This window comes from Gallus gallus, chromosome 12 (assembly GCF_016699485.2).
Source record: "Gallus gallus isolate bGalGal1 chromosome 12, bGalGal1.mat.broiler.GRCg7b, whole genome shotgun sequence".
NCBI lineage: Eukaryota > Metazoa > Chordata > Aves > Galliformes > Phasianidae > Gallus > Gallus gallus.
In genome coordinates this window covers 13,178,968-13,197,205 of record NC_052543.1, presented here as the reverse complement: position 1 = coordinate 13,197,205, position 18,238 = coordinate 13,178,968, and the positions used below count along the sequence as shown (strand labels likewise).

Genomic DNA, 18,238 nt, shown 5'->3' with positions numbered 1-18,238 from the left:
GAACTGCATGTCATTTCTCCTACCTATAAATAACAGCAGTCAATAAAATAAAGGCAAATAAAGGCAGTAAATGATATTTATTTCTAGTCTTATTTTATCCCGCACACATTTCTCTCAGAATTTTTGATGTGTTCCTCTAGCCAAGGCTGTCTGTGCCAATGCAACAACTGCAGCCTCCCTCCTGCCCCCTCCAGCCTGCTCATTAGCCAGAGTCTGACAGAAGCAAGCACCAGCTGCTCTACAAAAAGGCACATGAAACACTTCAGCAACATATTATGAAATCACCTGTCTATAAGGAAGAGAATTTTTTCCTCCTAGCCACCATTACCTAAAGGTTGATATAAACTTTTGATTAAAAGGACGGTGTTTCTTCAGAACTCTTTTTTTCGTGTAAGAAGTAAAAATCATAACCACATGTGGATACCCTATTTTCGACTCAAACAGCCAATGAGTCAGTGCTAATGGGGCTAAATGTTTACCTGTGAGCCCTTCCCTTAGCATTTCCTCTTGTCAGGCATCTCTAAGGCCCTACAGCCAGTTGGCAGAACAGGGACACTGGCTGTTTGGGACTTGCATATTTGGGGCTTTATCTACCTGGTACCTCATGACAATGAGCCTCACAGCTACCTGCAGGCAGGCATAGGGTTAGTTCATTTGTTGACATATACGAGCAGAGAACACCTGCATACGCTGCATTACTTCTTTGGCATCTCACATCTATCCTCAACACAATTTAATGACAAAGTTGAAAAAAAAAATCATTAATTGAATGCAAAATTTATAAGCACAATCTACCTTTGGAAGCTTCTGTGCCCAGTGGATTTTCCAAGATGTCTGTCATATCTTGGCTCCACGCATCCTTCACAGCAGACTTAGACACCTTCCTGTTGTTCAGTCTTTGCTGTGGTCGGAAGTTATTCCTCAGGTACTCCACGGACTTGACATGGTCTTGTTGCTCGGTGGTGAATATGGAATAGAAAGCTTCCAGCTGACCATCACGGTGGGGGAGAGAAAGGACATTAATTAGAATACAATGTGGTGAAATCTGGATGGCTTATAAGAGAGTAAAATGGCAGGAAGTGTTGATGCCAAGACTGATAAACCCTGCGGGAAGTCAGGCTGCCCACTGAAATCACTGCCAACCGCCTTATCTCAGCACAGTGCTTATCCTGCCCAGCAGAAGAGAAGACCTTTGAGCAACTCATGGCTGTCTGTCATGGGCAAGGAAATATTTGCCCTTAGACCTGTTGTCTGGTAGTGTGTGTGTGTGACAGCCCTGCCAAGCCCTTCTCACTGTTGGCATTGTTTTGTTTTGCAGTATCATGCCAAAAACGTTTCCACCTCAAGAGCTCTTTTCAGGAGAGGGTGATGTTACCTTATCCCTTACGGGATGGACACCCAAACCCCGAGCTAACTGACCCACGAGTGGAACAACCTCAAGACTCTCAGCTTTGAGCACCCTGACCTCCCTACCAGCCACTGCTCCCTCTTATATCTGCTACGGGGTGAGAAATTATAACATAACACAAAATGGGCACAGTTAGCATGTATTCCTCTGGGAGTAAATTTTCTCAGCTGTATTCAGATTTGAGCTATTTTTAATAAAATGTATTAACCTGTAAGAAAGAACTGTAATTGGGAAACTTTACTGTTACTTTGGGTCTCAGCATTTCTTTAGAACAAAATTTCTAGCAAACTAAGATGAAAATATTTTCAGCTAATGTTGTTCTTACAGTTATCAAGGTCAGTATAGCATTTACTAATAGCTTGTTATCATTCAGGTCAAGAACTAGAATTAGTTATGTCTCTGCTGGAAAGGCTGAGCAAGACAGAGCAGAGAAAGATTCACTGCTGATATTGTTTACATCAACATCAATTACATATATTGATAGTACAGATTTGGAGAGCACGGAATCTGGCCCAAGACTTTAAAAAGGACTTGGATTATGCTCATGGTTTAATGATAGGTCACTGTGAACACAACATCCTTTTCATTAAGTGCTTCTGTTCTAAAAGTATGAAATAGAGCCTAAGAATCTTGAAACTTCTAAGTGGGAAAAATTATCACTGTAGCCTCAGCTGATGGTGCTGATAAAAATAATCAAAGGACAGTGTAACAGAACAGCTAAGGATACTCCACTGAATCAAGAGGTGCTCACCGTCAATGTTTAATTTCCCTTCAAACCAGTAAACAGAAACTCCTTTCTGCTACTGCTATCCAGCTGGCCAGTTCTGCTGGGCTGGACGATCCTTGTTACTGGGCTGAAATCTGTAAAACTTCTCCAACCCCCACGGGCAAGTAGAGTCAATTTTCACACTTTTCTTTTCAAAAGTCAGTCTCCCTGGAGTGAGGATGCGTGCTAGGCTGGCTAATGGAGAAATACATGGGAATGTTATCACTGTGAGCAGTGCATGGACAGCAGGAGGGAGAAAGGATGGACCTCAGTGCGCAGCTCCTGAGTTGGCTGCCCTCCACCAACACACAATACAAGGGAAATGAGCCTCATAATGGACAGTCACTTCCAAGATAACAGCACATCCTTGTACATGGTCAGCAGCAGCTTCCCCCTGAGGACAACTGCTCTTACTATACAAGCAGGGAGGCCAATGCATAAGGGGAGTGGGTGGCCTGCAGGAAGGTGACAGCTTGGTGGCCGGCTCCATCTCAGGCAGGGGATCCAGGTATGGCTTCGAGCCTCCAGTGCATGCACTGATGGTGGGATTTGGATTGTACTTCTGCATCTGAGGTGAATGTCATATTCCCAAACTCTCTGCTGTAATTTTCTCTCTGATTCTTAAGAGAAAGATGTCAAAAAAATCTTGAAAACTCTTTGCTAATTATTAGTATAAAGTACTAAAAAGCATTGATAGATGGGTTAAAAAGTGAGGTAAAAGGATTATCTTACAGTTTTGTCGTAAGAGAGAAACCAGATGATCTTGCTAAGCCCTGTGCTCCTCTATGACCTTCTGAGGAGGCACTGACCGTAACTCCATAAATATTTACTTATGTTTTCCATGCCATGCTCGAGAACCAGTTCTGATGAAGGCAGCTAATAGGTCTTTAAGTTGCTCTGTAGAAGTTCATGAGCTGGATAGCAACTGCTCCTTGTCAAGTCAAGGCTCTAGGCTTACGCTTCCATGACATTAATTGGATTTTTAAACTTTCATTGAGAACTTTTAAAATATTTTCTTCTGCCATGCTACCTTGGGGAGGTATAATTGCATTTTAACAACTGCCAGTTCAAATATGATTTTTAACCTTCCCCTTTTTATGTGTTGAAGTATATATAAGTCATCTCAACATCATTTTTACTATAAAAATATTATCTACAGCAAATGAGAAATTAATTGATCTATAGCTGCAAGGGAAAAAAAAGAAAAGATCTACAGTCAAGGGGCTACACTCATGCTCTTCAAGGAGTACAAGAGCTCCTGTTCAGAAGAAGAAATCAAAAGCTGCTATAAGAGTGCTGTAGATACAGAGAAACCTGATCTAAAATTCCAAGTCATGTAATTACAAACCATTAAAGCCTGATGTGCACAGTGTTCTAAGGGCTGGATATAAAAATGGTAATTAAAAATACTAAAACTGTTATAAGCACAATGAGATACTCTGAGGTATGCATTATGAGAGATAATGCTGTGCTTTGGGTCACTGAATGCACTTAGCTTTACAATGCATCTGCAGGGTGACACGGCTTGTCCTGTTTTGTTGTCTAATTATCGGGAGAGATGATGATGATGGAGCACTGAGAATAATATAGAGAAGCCTCTACAAATGGACCACTTCAGAACTGTCCTTTTTACAGCAAGGTATTTTGCACAAAAGCAAGGATTTAATTGGAACAGCAACAAAGCTTAAACAATATCACTTTCCTCCTCTGGGATTACAGACTGTTTCATGGGGTTTGTGATAAAGAAGGTTAAACTGTGGCAATGGATTATACTGCACTGTTTCTGTTAGAGGAACAAATAATAATCATGGCAATGGCAGGGTGGCAGGCTCTTAAAATACACCCATCCTCAGAGCTGCCAAGGGGGAGAATACTATTATTTATTCCACATGTGTTGTAGTATCAATGAAAGCCTGTCTCCACACAGAATACCCAGCCCTTCAACCACACACACATGCAAAAAGCAGCACAATGCCAAATTGTAAAGGCTTGACTTGGCACCGTTACTATTGTACTGCATAGGAAAGAAACTACACCAGGATAAAGCACCTTTATACCACCGTAGGGCTTGCCAGCATTTAGCAGTTTATTTGCATTTGTTAAAACTGAAAAAGAAGAAAAAAGTGTGCGACCCACACGACTTGCACACAGGGGTGTACGCAGGGTATAAAGCTGAGTGTGGGTCAGGCCTCACAGCCACCCAATAATAAACAGTAAAGTTACTGATGCAGTGAAAAGCTACATGGGATTGCAAGTATCCTGCAGGCAAGGACAGAATTCAAAATGATCCTGACAATCAGAGAAACAGCCTGAAAAAGACAAAGGGTCTGATTCAACCGGGCCCACGTGCAGAAAGTCCCACGCTTTGCCTGCATGACCACACGGTGCTCACTCAGCAGCACTGCTAGAGAGAGCTCTGCAGAAGGCATTTGCAAAAGGGTTCCTGTCAGCCATCAACAACATCATGCTGCTGTGAAAAAGGAAAAGTAATGCCAGCACAGGCAGCTCAACACACAAATCTGTATGTCTCATGGTACCCAGCTGAAGCACTGAGACCTGTTTTGAACGAGGCACTTTAAAAAAGCATGGAAGGGTCCAAAGGAGAAGCAATAGGATCTAGAAGGCATGAAGACAGGCCTGGAGCAAAGGGCACAGCAACCACCTTCCACCCTTTTGAAATCTCTGAGATCCAGCACTTCTCAGTTATGACCACTCACTGAGCCACTCGCTTAGGTTTTACAGAATTAGTGTATTGAAAAGCTTTGTTTTCAGCGGCTCAAGTTAGATGAATGAAAGACTACCCTCAGCAGGATGGCTTTCTAACGACAACGATCTTACAACATTAAAAAATACACTTAACTGGTAAACGCTGGACTGTATTTATCCATTACTTTATTGGGAGCATTCCTCTCCAGACCAATCCCAGACATGGGGTCTATCTGCAGTAGAAGCTGCTATGTGCTGATTTTAAAGATTTGTGTACCATTTCTCTAAGCACATAATGGCAGCTGTACTGTGTTGCAAAAACAGTTAAGCATGGAGAATTAATGGAAACACATCTTTTCTAATGTAATTAGTTCAAATTACTAAATCTGAGCAGAACTGAAATCACTCACTTTACTTTGAAAAGAAAGTTTCAATTAAAAAGAATAAAAAGGAGCACCATGTAAATATTTACACCATAGCTTAATTTAATCTTAACGAAAACAATACCAAATAAATCACTGAGAGGAAACCAGGTTTCACGTTATGCTGTCTCCTGAAGACGGATGGCTCTTGTTCAGAAACAATATTACTAAAAAAATAATTCACCGACACTTCCCATTCTGTCAACAGAATTTTTCTGCTCACAGCATTACAACGTGGGGTTTGAAAACACCGCATTAAAGAAGGTAAATCAAGAACCTGCTTTCAGCGCGGGGTTGGACTCGGTGATCTTCAGAGGTCCCTTCCATCCCCCTGTGATTCTAAGAGATCTCACTGAGGAATGAAACATACCTGATGGTAAGAAATGGGAACGGGCTTCCGGAAGACGATCCACTCCACAATCTCACTGCAGGGAGGGGTGGTCAGGGAACCTGTGTAGCGGTAGTAACTCCCCAGCGACGTTGGCAGCAGGTCCCTCAGCACAAAGGGATCCAGGAAGGTCTCTTTCTCTGTGGGGGAGTTTGACAAGCAAATGTACACTTATTATTTTTTAAACGTGTCTTTAAAACAGACGTCACATGGATAGGCAGCCTAGCAAAGTGTAAGGGCAACGACATATTTTATCATATACATGCAATGAAAGAGAGAAACACCCTATCAGGAGCACTCGGTGAGAGTTGATGTGTTGATTATTAAAAGAGCAGCCAGAATGCCAGTCAATCCTATACGCTCCTATTCAGAATGTATGCAGGTGTGAAAAGCCCTTGCTATCTCCACGCTTTATGCAAGCACTGAAATAACACTGAATTCAGTGGTTTCAGCACTCAGCTACAGCTTGATGGTGGTGAAGGTATGCCAAAGCCCTCCTGGGACAAAGCTGGGCCCCAGGGGTCCCACTCCTTGCAGTCAAGACTGGATGCAGTCAGCGCAACACCATCTGAACGTTTCAGAGGTAAAAATGCCCTCCCCTCTAACCCAAGAAACTCCTTGTTGGAGTCCAGCAGGCTGAGGGATGAGCTCCTCCCAGTAACAGTAGCAAGCTGGTGGTATTTAACAATGTGAAGATAAATAAATAAATGAAAGGAGGGAACAGCTGCAGGCAAGACAATTTCCTTGCCATCCCTGCGCATTTATCCTCCACACTTCATGTTGACTCACTCCCTCTCAATCTGTGCAAAGGTGTTCACCGCCTCAGGGCATACTGACACGTGAGGCTCAACCATACATCTCTATTCCTCACTTTCTATATTCTTAGTGCTTCAAACAAAAGCCAGCATTCATGTTGCAGCAACTTTCCACCTCGTCAGACCTGCTGGGCAGCTGACCTGATCTAGTGCCTCATTTAGTGGGTGGCAATCCTGCTCATGGCACCAAGGTTGGAACTGGATGGTCTTTGAGGTCCCTTCCAACCCAAGCCATTCCATGATTCTATGATTTTCAATAAATTATCAACTGGTTTGCAAAGTGTCAAAATATGAGTAATTCTATGAAAGTCAAAGTATACCACTTTGTAACAGAATACTGCAATATCTTCATTAACCGTTTCTTTCCTTCTAATCCAAGCAGATATCAACAACTTCTGCACCCTCAAAAAGGAAGCAGGCAAAGAATAAAACATCTTCTCACAGCGCACCTTCAGGGAAGTGTGTGTTCAGCTAATAAATAGTAAAATATACATGATTGGCCAAAGTTCAAAGAGAACTAATCAAGAAATCATAATCACAGCAAAAGGTCGCATTTAATTTCATTTCCAATTAAAAACGCATTGGTTTATTTTTATACAGGAAAAAATTGGTCTGAAAAATTGCAAACTCAGTCAGAGGATTTGATTTCAAACTTCAGCACAGACACAGCTTCACAGCAAAATGAGGTGTTTTGTATTTAAGAAGCTCTCTCTATGAAAGCTGAGCACAGAGTGGGTGCTATGAATCCAAAAGTATCTGAACACGCCAACATCCTTTTTGCACTAACAGCCAATGACTATAAATGAAATAGATGGGAGAGGTACAGGCACATTTTGAAAAGAGCTTTCCCCTTGCATCCTTGTTTACTGGAAGATTTAAGAAATAACGCCTCCGTTATAATTAACAATTTAGCTATTTTTAACTTGGATAACCTTTTATTTAGAATGATGGAAACATCGAAGATGCTGGACAAACATTCTCTGGAAAACCAAGAATGCAGAATGTCCCTTTACCAAAGGGTGACAGGAGAACGAGGCTCATTTTATACTTTCAAGGATTTTTGTGCCATATGCTGACAATATTATATTTTAATAATTAATTGTTCATCAAAGGAAAAGATGAAGAACAGGGATGCTAAATTCAAAGTTATTCAAATTGCAAAAATGAATAATGCATGACTTTTATATTAAATACACACCGTATTAAGTAGTCTACATTTCATCCAACTCTGTCTTTCATTTTTAAACATTTTGAACTACAATATGAATAATCAACCAAGGGGAGATTATTTAGACAGAGAAATACCTTATTTGAATGCAAACTGGAAGTATCCGACTATGATTAAATTTTAGTTATCAATTAGGTAGATTTTTTTTCCTAAGCATTTGGAAACTCATAGTCAGCTACGAGGAAGGATATTTCTTGAGGAGAAAGTAGCTTTGCTAAAGCAGAGCTTTAAGTAGGACAGGGTGTACTCGAGTTTTTCATGGCTACGAGCAATGCTGTAGGTTTTTGTTAATGAATTCCAAAGATTAAAATAAAAAACACCTATAATTGGATTACCATGACTTTTAAAATAGATGGTAATCAATTGATTATGGTTTAATAACCCAGCACATTTGAAAACAGATCACTAATTTCTATCTCCTCCACCTAGATGCATGGTGCAACTTTAGAAACCGGAGTCACAAACATCTTCATGCCAAGCTTACAGAAAAAGTGACATAGAAACTCAGGCCTCTTTCTTCCATACAATGTGAAAACAGGAAATGCCATGAAGTTATGTTGCTGAGAGCCTGAGACAGTTTTGAAATGGGATTTGAAAATCAAGCCACTTAACATTCCAGCCTCAAATTGCTTATGGTTGTTGGTAAACCTGTAAAAAGAATCATCTGCAAGCCAGGCAACAGCGTTCACTGAACATGGCAGGAACATGTTATTCACACATACTGACGTATGTGTATGTGTGTATATATAGCATTCCTACTAAACCGCCAGGTTGGAAAAAATACCACTTTCATCACTGCCTTAGATGAGCAGCTCCTGTTTCCCTTTCTCTGCTGGGACAGGCAGGGGTTTTGCCCAGACAGCTGGGAGCAGACTGGGCAGGGTGAGGAGTTCCTAGGGGGAAGAAGCCAGACAAGGCTGGGAACCACACAACCTTCTACGTGAGGAGAATTAAGAAAAAAAACCACAGCAAAATCCAGCATTTGTTGACAGGTACAAAGAAAAAAACTGGCAGACAAAAGCAATAAAACACATCAGTGATAACATCTGTGTTCACCTGCAAATAACCTGTGAACAGCGCAATGAATCCTGCCAACGAAGAGCCCCACACCTACACGGTCCCTGCTGCTCCCTGTCCTGCTCCATCCAGAGCACAGAAAAACAAGCAGGGAATGGGAGCCCCGGGGTCTGACCCTAACCACAGAGCCTGGAAATGCGGAGCATCCCCTGAGAGCAGCATTAACAGCGCTGCTGCAGCCACCACCACGTTGGGCAGCCTGGAAAGGAGCGGCACCAGGAAGGCCACGGAGCTGCCCCTCTGATCCGTACAGCTAGTTTAATTGGCAGTTAACAACCGGCGAGTCGACATTGGCAGCACCAAGGCTCGTAAAGAAGTGTTCGCTCTAATGCTTCCCAAGGAAAAATTAGCCAAGTGCCACATATGCATTGTTGACAATTAAGACAATGCGATATTTAAACTACTGAGCGTTCCACAGCATAAAGGGACAATATGGTGCTTTAACTCTCACATTCACAAAGTGCAATTAACAGTCAGCTTGTATCTTCCGACACAACATTCCTCTTCACCTTTTGGTCTTCCTCCCTTAAAAACAATCCATATTCTGCTTCCACATTTGTCTGCAGAAACACTCTTTATTTTCTTCAATTCTTTATCATCAGCCAGTAGTGCTCAGTATATTCTTTGGACTGGTAAATCTCCCCACTTTTTTGTAAGGGACCAAGGGCCATTTTTTGTACGACCAACCCAAAGCCACAGCAACTGCAGGCACGCTTTAAGGAGCTGACCTATTTACACTCCAGATTTGTTAGAGCATCACCGCATGTGAACAAATACTGAGCTGTGCACAATAGTTTTCACAGCAGAGGAAAAATCAGATCTTGAAACCAATACCGGTGCTAGATACCCACCAGCTACTGCAGTTTTCAGAAGCTGATGCCAACAAATACTATATTGCAAGAGCTATCAGTTGAATGTTTTGACTTCAAGGACTGACTCGCTAAAAATAAATTCTCTGAAATGCTGGAAGAAGATAGCCCTGAATTTTAACTGAATCACTGTGGAATAGGAGGGTTCTTGAGATATTCAGGTAAACAGCATCACAACTATCTGTGATCAAACCTCCTTTCAAATCTAACAGGAACTTGGATTGGAGATCAGAAGAAAATAGCTACATGCCAAGTCCATTTATATCTCATGGAATGCTTTGGACTTTTATCGTGCTTTTCTATAAGAAAACAGGAACTTGGCTGCATTGGAAACAATATCTTAAAATGAGCTTATTTCCAAAATTAATGTATGTGCAACGCCTGATAGGTGGAAACGTTACCCAGCTACACTTTGAATAACTAAAATCCGCAACACCAATACGAAGCGCTTTGAAAGTCTCCCAAATTTGTTAAACGATGTTACTGCCAATTTCAGTTTCACAATGAGCCAAGTCATTCTAAAGCTTCTGCATTCAAACATTTAAAAAACAAACACACAGAAATAATCCAAAGGACACCACGCCACACACCCACCGAGCCAGAACTTCCAAGATAAAGCAGGCTGCACACCAGAGACTGGGATCAGACTCGCTGTGGTGATGTTCGAGATAAGATTACAAATATTACACGTTACTTTAACTGAAAAGATCTTCAAATGAGCACTTGCTGTGTAAATCCAGCATGCAGAGCAGTTTCTGACGGTCCTTTGTACTCAGTGTAATTCTTGTAGCTTATTGTATAACTATTACTCCCATTTCTATTTTTTTTAAAGGCTAGAGCATCTGCTGAACAATGCAAAGAAGCATAAGGACACATAAAGCACAGCATTGCTGGGAGGAAGGGAATGAGATAATAACACACTCCTTACTCAGAGAGCTGCAGTCTCGTTTAACCTGAGACAAGTGGGGTGGTACGAAGAATGAGAGGAAAGAAACAAAGGCAAGTCTCCTATGGAAAAAAAGAAACCAACGCGAACATTTCCATGCCAGGTGTCAGACATGGGCTTAACTTTTCTCCCTCCTTCTCCTATAACACAGTTGTAAGTGGAAACAGTTCAAGAGGGAAAGGTTTAGCCGGGGAGGAGGGATCTTAAAGTCTTCAAGGAAATAAATAAATAAATAAATCAGAATTTTGATGCTTCCATACTGCTAATGCAGTGTTCTGGCACAGCAGCCTGTTGCACCGGGGTGAGGATCCTCCAGGTTTCACAAAATCTAACCCACGGCAGAGTTACACGTGGAGTCAGGGCTACAGGGCACACGGAGAATAGAAAACGCAGCATGCGCACCAGTGACTGGAGGAAACAGAAACTGAGTGGGAAGTTTGGAGAGGAAGAGGATCTTCAGGCAAGCCGAGCCCTGCTGCCGGCAGGGTGAAGTGAGGCAGGAGCAGCCACAGTGTGCACAGCACACGTCTGCTCCACTGGAGCCTGAGCAACACTGCACCTTCTCTGGCTTCAGCATCCCTCTTTCCTCAGCAAATATCCTCAAAACCCACCAGCAAAGCATGCAGCTCCTCCCCACCACAGCTGCTTTGTTCACATTCGTCACCAACCTACATTCAGCCACATCTTACAATCCTCCTTTCGTTAGCTTGACTTAGTTTTTCTCTGCAATATATTAATAACATGTCAGCTTGCTGGTCTGCGCTCAGCCATGACCAGCGCTGCTTTCCACAGAGCAGACAGGTGAAGGACCAGAGATTTCTAACACTTCCATCATTTATTCCTCTAAATGATACAGACCCCTGCTGCTATGCGCGGAGCTGCCCTACATAAAGGTGTGAACTTATCACCTCTGCTCTCATCTTCATTTCCCACTTCCCTCCCCCTTGCCTCTGCTCCGCAGTAACCGTGTCCTGGCCCCTTTCACACGGCTACTCTGACTGTGAACACAAGAACAGATCAGAAAACAAAAGAATATATCTAGATCTCCCCAAGGAAAAAAAAAAAAAAACCCAAAAAACGCTCCTCCACATTTCCTTCTCACATCGCACTGCCCTTCCTTTGATGGTCTTCATTGTTCCAAATTGGGTTTCTGCTTTCTTCAAAGTTTTACTTTAAAAGCCAAGGTCCCATGGCAGCAGATCTTACCCTCACCCCTCTTCCCTGCCTTTTTTCCCTGATTTTCAGTGCAGAATGCAAATAGCTTGTCAGGTGGCGTTATGGTTAAAGTTAAAAACAAAAGAAAAAACCTGTCATGTTGTTAATGTTGTTTTCTTGCTATTATACCTTCTGGTGTGATAGATCCACAGGGTAACTAACACTGTCTGGATCGCTTCCTTTTAGTGCTGATTTATTTTAACAGGTTATTTGCTGCCTTTTGCCTAGGACAGCTGGAGAGGTGTGCAACGTATTCATTCCCTCTTCTTTTTCCTTGTTGAAGCAATTGTGTTTCCATTATATTTTGGTAGGGTCTCCTCAGCAGCTCCTGAAACTTTGATGGTCGCCACCAAGCTGCCTGAACACCTCTTGCCCACCTGGAGTGAGATTCAAGCTCGCACCCTGCTCCATGCTTAGCCTAAGTTCCTGCACTATAATAATACAACAGCAGAGGAGAAAAGGAACTATGTTTTCAAACTCTCTTTTAAATAAACAAAGGCTCCTCTCTACCCCTCACCCCAAACCACGTTCACAAACAAGCAACAGATGCCATCGTTTCACTTTGTACCTAAGCTTTTGATCTGGCTGCTCTTTGATTTTCACTGCTCACTTTTGACAAGGAAGGGAATAAGAGCCCCATTTCTGTGACATTAATAGAAGCTTTTCTGCTGCGGTAATTTATTTGTGTTTTGCTAATAACTTTGTGCTGATCCGTGTAGATTCTTGGTGACAGACAGGGAGAACAGGACAGTGTGACAGAACATGCTTGCTGTCAGCATGAAAGCTTTGCCATGAGCCTGTGGTGCAATGGGACTGAGCAGAGCACCTGGGTTCAGGCTGGGAGAAAGCGTAGCAGCCATCAGCTCCACAGCTGAAATGAGGACTTGTTTTAATGCCTTTCAGGCAGCTGGTAAGAACAAGGGAAAACCATCTCTAAGAGGCTTACGTACAAAACAGTACCAAAAAGGGCAAGCCAAAGATGCTGGAGGCGGGAGAAAGGGATGTTGGTGTGTTAGCAGCTCCACCCCGTTGGTGCTCCTCTGGGATATTGCTAGAGCGTGTGGCAGATAAAAGCCTCTGTAGCCATTTCAATGCAAATCAACAGTGTAAGACATAACCTGGTACTTCATGTTCCCCGTTCCCACAGGGGCTCTCTCTGAGTGAGTCCTGGGAGCCCCCCGGCTCCTCGCACAGCAGCAGCTCTGCCCTCTCAGCACAAGGAAGGGTGAGGAGCAGGAAGGGGCTCAGGGCAGCAAAACAGAGGCAGCTTTGTAGCACCACAACCAGGCTGTGCGTCCTTACACAACAGCCTGCCCTCACCTGGGGTGCTCCATCCCAGCAGCACCAGCACAGCTGGGGGCTTTCCTGCCAGCTTGCACGATGAGAACAACATCTCAATAGCTGAAATACGTCCCCAGTGGTTACAGTGGAAAGACACCATCACGTTGGTGTCAGAAAAACACGCACCACACTGCCTGAGCTCCATCCCCAGCGCAGTGAGGCCGGTGCGCTCCTGTCGGCCCTCGGCAGCCCCGCGGCACAGACTGCAGCACGAGAGCAGCAGGGAGAGCCCTGGCTGGCGGGAGGTATGACAGAGCACAGAACCTAAAGCAACTTTAAAATCAGCAACAGGCAGCTGACAGCTCTGAAAAGAACCTCCTCGTTGTTTGTGCGCCTTTACAATGCTCTACGAGGGCGGACGCGGGAGTTTGGGAGCAGCGGCGCGATGGGAACGTTCTGTTCAGCCGGAAAATGTGAGACAAGCCCCAAAGATTATCACTGATCCAAACATTGTTCGGGCGTATGGGACCGCCGTGGTTTTCCTTCCAGCTAGGAAAACTTTGTGTGGTTGCTCATGTAAAACTAAGCTTGATGTGACATTAAGATTCTAGAAAATTATGCCTGGAGATGAGGAAATAAAGTGAGCTGTGAGTAGCGACTAAGCCTGTATTGATTTTTATGCGTACGTTTCTCTGTCATTGTTACTGAGCTGGTGACACTGTGAAGGGCGCAATTATTTATGTTCCATCAAATTAGTAAGTAATTCAAATCCCTGACGAAATTTCAAGCAAAAAATGCTTTCACTTTTCACTGAAAATCCTTCTGACACTTAAATTGTCCTCTTAGCCCCGGAAGGGCACATGAGAATACAGAATTTCATAGAAAAACTGAAAAGCTATGCAAGAAAAATGAAAGATGAGATCAACGCTCCTCGGTAGCATCCTTGTATGTAACTGAGGGTTGTTGGTGCTGCTGCCATCACAAGGACAGAGGGGAGTTCATGGTGCAGAGTCCACATTTAGGGACAGTCCTTCCAGCAGGGCACTTGGAGAAATGGTGATTTCAGTTTGAGTTTGTACAATTTCCTGAATGGCTGGGAGGAAGGAGCGACTGTCCAGCCCAAGTCAGCAAGGATGCTCTACTGGTCAGAGGGAGGGAGATGGAAAAAGAAGAAAATCTTACTTAAATAGGCATGTTGAAATAAGGTACACGGCAGGAGCAATGCCAAGGGGCTGATGTTCTCTCCAGCCAGAGGACACATAAACACAGCCTAATTTAAAAGCAAGGCAGTTATCTCAGCATTCATAGGCATTCCTGACTTCCACAATATAGGGATGCGCCTCTGTATTGCAATGACCACCTAAAAATAACGTGGGAATGGAAATATTATAAAATACAAAGAAATCAAAGGGTTCCATTTTGCCTTTCTCCAATTTCTTTGATCGAATCCTTGCTTGACTCAACCACTCTGTTCAAAACCCACTGTTTTCCAATGTATTTCAGCCAAAAAGTCCATTGCTGCCCTAGGGACCCAGTTGAATGCAGCCAAATGGAATACAGGAAGAGTCTTTTAAGATAAACTCATAAAAATGTGCTCACATAAGATATAAGTAAATTACATCAAGAAAAGAAATAAGGTGTCTGGAATAAAAGCTCACATCTTTACTATTATTCCAGATAATCACATTAAAAGAGAGATACGACGACATAGGAATTCTTTACTGAAGCATTCCATCAATATTTAAGTTAAAGAGAACAATTTCTTTGAGCAAGTACTTCATAGGAGGAAATTCCCTTACTTTACCCACAGAAAGAGTCTTAAAAAAGGCCTTTAATCAGAGCCTTTGAAACAGGAAGGAAAGCAAGATTTTCCTCTTTTTCTTCCTTAATGTTTTTAAAAGGAAACTAGCTATTGAAATATATCAAGCAATTTCCTTTTCTTGAAACACTATTACCCTTCTGTGCATTGTGAGCAAAACAAAAATAAACGCCTTTTATCCACCCAGATTTTGCTTTGGGTAGGCAGTGCCAAGACAGACTAATCATTATGTGGTCAGGGAATCACAGCCTTGGGACTGTGTCGCATCTTACCCAAACAATTATTTTTGGGAATGGGATAATACTTTCAGGAGGCATTGGTGTGATTATCTGCCACTGGCTATTTCAGCTGCAGTGGTGAGGAGCAAGAGACAGAGCACAAAAAATGATGAGATGGTTAAAAGAGCGCAGAGCTTGTGAAGGGTAGCGTGGCTTGAAATAGAAGGCAGGTGGCTACAAAGAGATCTTGGTTCAGTTAAATGGCAGCTTGACTTCAATGTCAAATTACACAGCCACTGAAATATCTTTGCAGTTCAACCGGTCCTTGCTTTACTTCTGCCAGCCTCTTTCGTTACCCTCTGGGAGCTGGATAGTAACATCTATTTTTGTGGAAAGCAACAGCTTTTTGGTCATGTGTGTTGTTTTTATTTCACAGCAGAACACTGCAATTTATGAACAGGAAACCCATAGAAAATTCTCAGAATGAAGGACTGTATGGTATGTTACCATTTAACCCCTGTTTTTCACTTCCACTGGATTTATTAGTGTTCCCAGTTGCAACGTTAAATGACTCTGAAAGTAGAGCAATTAATCCAAAATCCTATTTGTTTTAATCTAACACTGTCAACTAGTTTTAGGTTTGCAGTCAAGAGAAAAAAATGTTTGTTAAGCTCTACAGCACTGGCTAATGTCTAAAGACAATCCTCTGAAAAGGTGCAAAGATGTTTTATCGCAGCTCTATAGATGGGACGGAGATTTATTAGAGTACCTAATACCATTCCAGCAGACGCCTTTTGAATTATAATGAGATTATTAAAACTTTACAAATCATTATATTAAAACCTGACAAGAGTACTTTTGGAACTGGAGCATCTTGATGTCGTTGCTAATGATGCATTATCTGTGAAAAGGCTTCAGTAGAATTACTGAGTAAAAACTGGTTATAAAAGTATAAAATATATTAATATTTATTTCAGTACCTGCTATAAGTTCAAGGATAATAGGTTTATATGCATCAGAACAGTCGAATGATCGTATTTATGTCAGCATTAGAAAGATGTTCATCTGCTGCAAAGTTTAATTAATTTTCACAGATAGTTAATTTTCTGTTTCATTATCAGCTCCCTAAATTTGAAAGACAAATAATTTATAAACAAATAGAAACTTCAGAGAGGAGTATTTTTAGAGCAAACTGAAGATAAATAGCAGGAGTGAAGTACTAATACGAATGATATATTGTAGTGGGTTTTGATTGATAACTTACGCATTCTAGAGCACTGACTGAAAAGAAACAAATTGTTTACTGTTAGCCCCAACCCATTTTCAGGTAACAAATGGCTCTGGTCTTTACCAATCAAATAATGGCTGTAATGCCCTTAGACATCAGCGAATGAGGAATGTGCAGGCTCACCATGTCCTCCTATGGGTGACCTGATCTCTTAAGGACAACATTCCTACCCTTCTCCCCTTCCAAGCAAGAAGAAAGTTTAAGCAGCTACTTACCATGATGTACGACGCCCTTCAACCCACGGATAATGGGATCCAGTGCAGAATTGTCCCTCTGACTGACCTACATGCAAAGGATACAGGATTGGTTACATCTATTCTGGCATCAGACAGAACAGTCTCAGTTTAATCTTCTAAAGAGAGGAAAAAAAAGATGTTATCTAACAAGCTGCTTAGTTCTTGCATTTACAATGGCTCCTCACCAAATGCCAAAGATACATTCTGTAATAAAATGAAGTAAGGAAGGTTAAACCAAAAGAAGGCATTCTCTGAATTCATTAAAACATTAGCAACACTATTACCCAGCAAAGCCTAAAAACAGAGATCTAGTTTCTCCGGCTACTTCTCCTGTCCTAGAGGAAAACTGCTGTGATAAAGAGAGGTTATCCAAGAAAAGGCCACCAGTCCAGGAATAAATCTGGTGCCACCGCTGCCATCAGTAAAGCTGGACCCCTCTCAGCCATAACAGTTGGGCTCTGACATCACATTACTACTCGCCTACTTGCAACACTGCCGAGGCATTTACAACCAGTAATGCATTTTCTTATTTTTGTAACTGTTTGCATCTTCAGAGGCTCTGAAGGAATAACTTGCAATTTCTGTAAACGTGCCCCATTACCTACAGTACTTGTTGATTTATTTCTGTGAAGTGAATTCAGCACATACCTCATTCATGTAGTACTTTTGTCTTTTTTTTTCTTTTTGCCCCAAGTCAGTATCAGAAACCCGAGCACCATTTTTGGACAGATTGCTCCCAAAGAGGAAACAAATCAACTGCAAAAGGGCTCCTGTGCTTTCCTGCTTGCCCATGACCTCACATCATGAGGAAAAACAGAGTTTAATCACTTTCTCTCCAGATATTAACATATGAAGGAAGGAGTGGAGCTAGAAGAAGAAAACCACAGGAGGAACCTGTGCCCAGCAGGGAATGTACGTTCAGTGTGAAGCACAGAACTGGCTCGGAGCGTGGCTGCAGGACGAGGGTATCACTGACTGCAGCACATACAAAAATGTCTTACTGTTAAAAGCGTGAGCATGGCTTTTCCCGTTCCTTTCCCTCACTGCTAATAATAAATCCTAGAAGTGTCAGTATCTTTCTAGCCAACCGCATTAAGAAAAACAAACAAGCAAAAAAAGCCTCAAAACCAACACACCCCAACTTTCTTCTGTTTATTTGGCCTTTGAAATACTCTGTCGTGCTCACGACACATCCTTGCGTTCGTTTTCAGACAAAAAGGTTTGTTTTCTTTTGGTGTTTTAAATGGAAATTGAAGATCCCTTTCTCATCACAGCACTTCAGTACTCACAACGATCAGGTAGGGCAAGATCTGCAATAAAATTATGAAAGCAGCAGCAGCAGCTTTGAAATATATACAGCTTAGATGTTACTGGCAATAATATTATTAGGCCCGAAGGCTGTAAGCTCTTTGAAGCATGAACTTTTATATGCCCAAAGGGGTGCTCTGTACACTTTGGACTCTGTATAAATAATAATCACAGTACACTGAACCCAATGACCCACTTTGTAGGTTCTGTCTGGCTTCTGGCAAATCAACAGTAAACACTTTAAAAAT

General features: G+C 42.2%; 1 protein-coding gene across 2 annotated transcripts in view; it reads right to left on the bottom strand.

The window, feature by feature from the left end:
• The window catches only part of PTPRG (protein tyrosine phosphatase, receptor type G), a 374,849-nt gene that overhangs the window by 85,704 nt on the left and 270,907 nt on the right, over window positions 1–18,238 (bottom strand). For both annotated transcript variants that reach the window (XM_046899760.1, NM_001397431.1), the window contains 3 exons: window positions 16,662–16,728; window positions 5,673–5,830; window positions 796–988 (listed from right to left, as the gene is read on the bottom strand). In XM_046899760.1, the coding sequence (XP_046755716.1) occupies window positions 796–988; window positions 5,673–5,830; window positions 16,662–16,728 (418 nt within the window). The remainder of the gene's footprint in view (window positions 1–795; window positions 989–5,672; window positions 5,831–16,661; window positions 16,729–18,238) is intronic.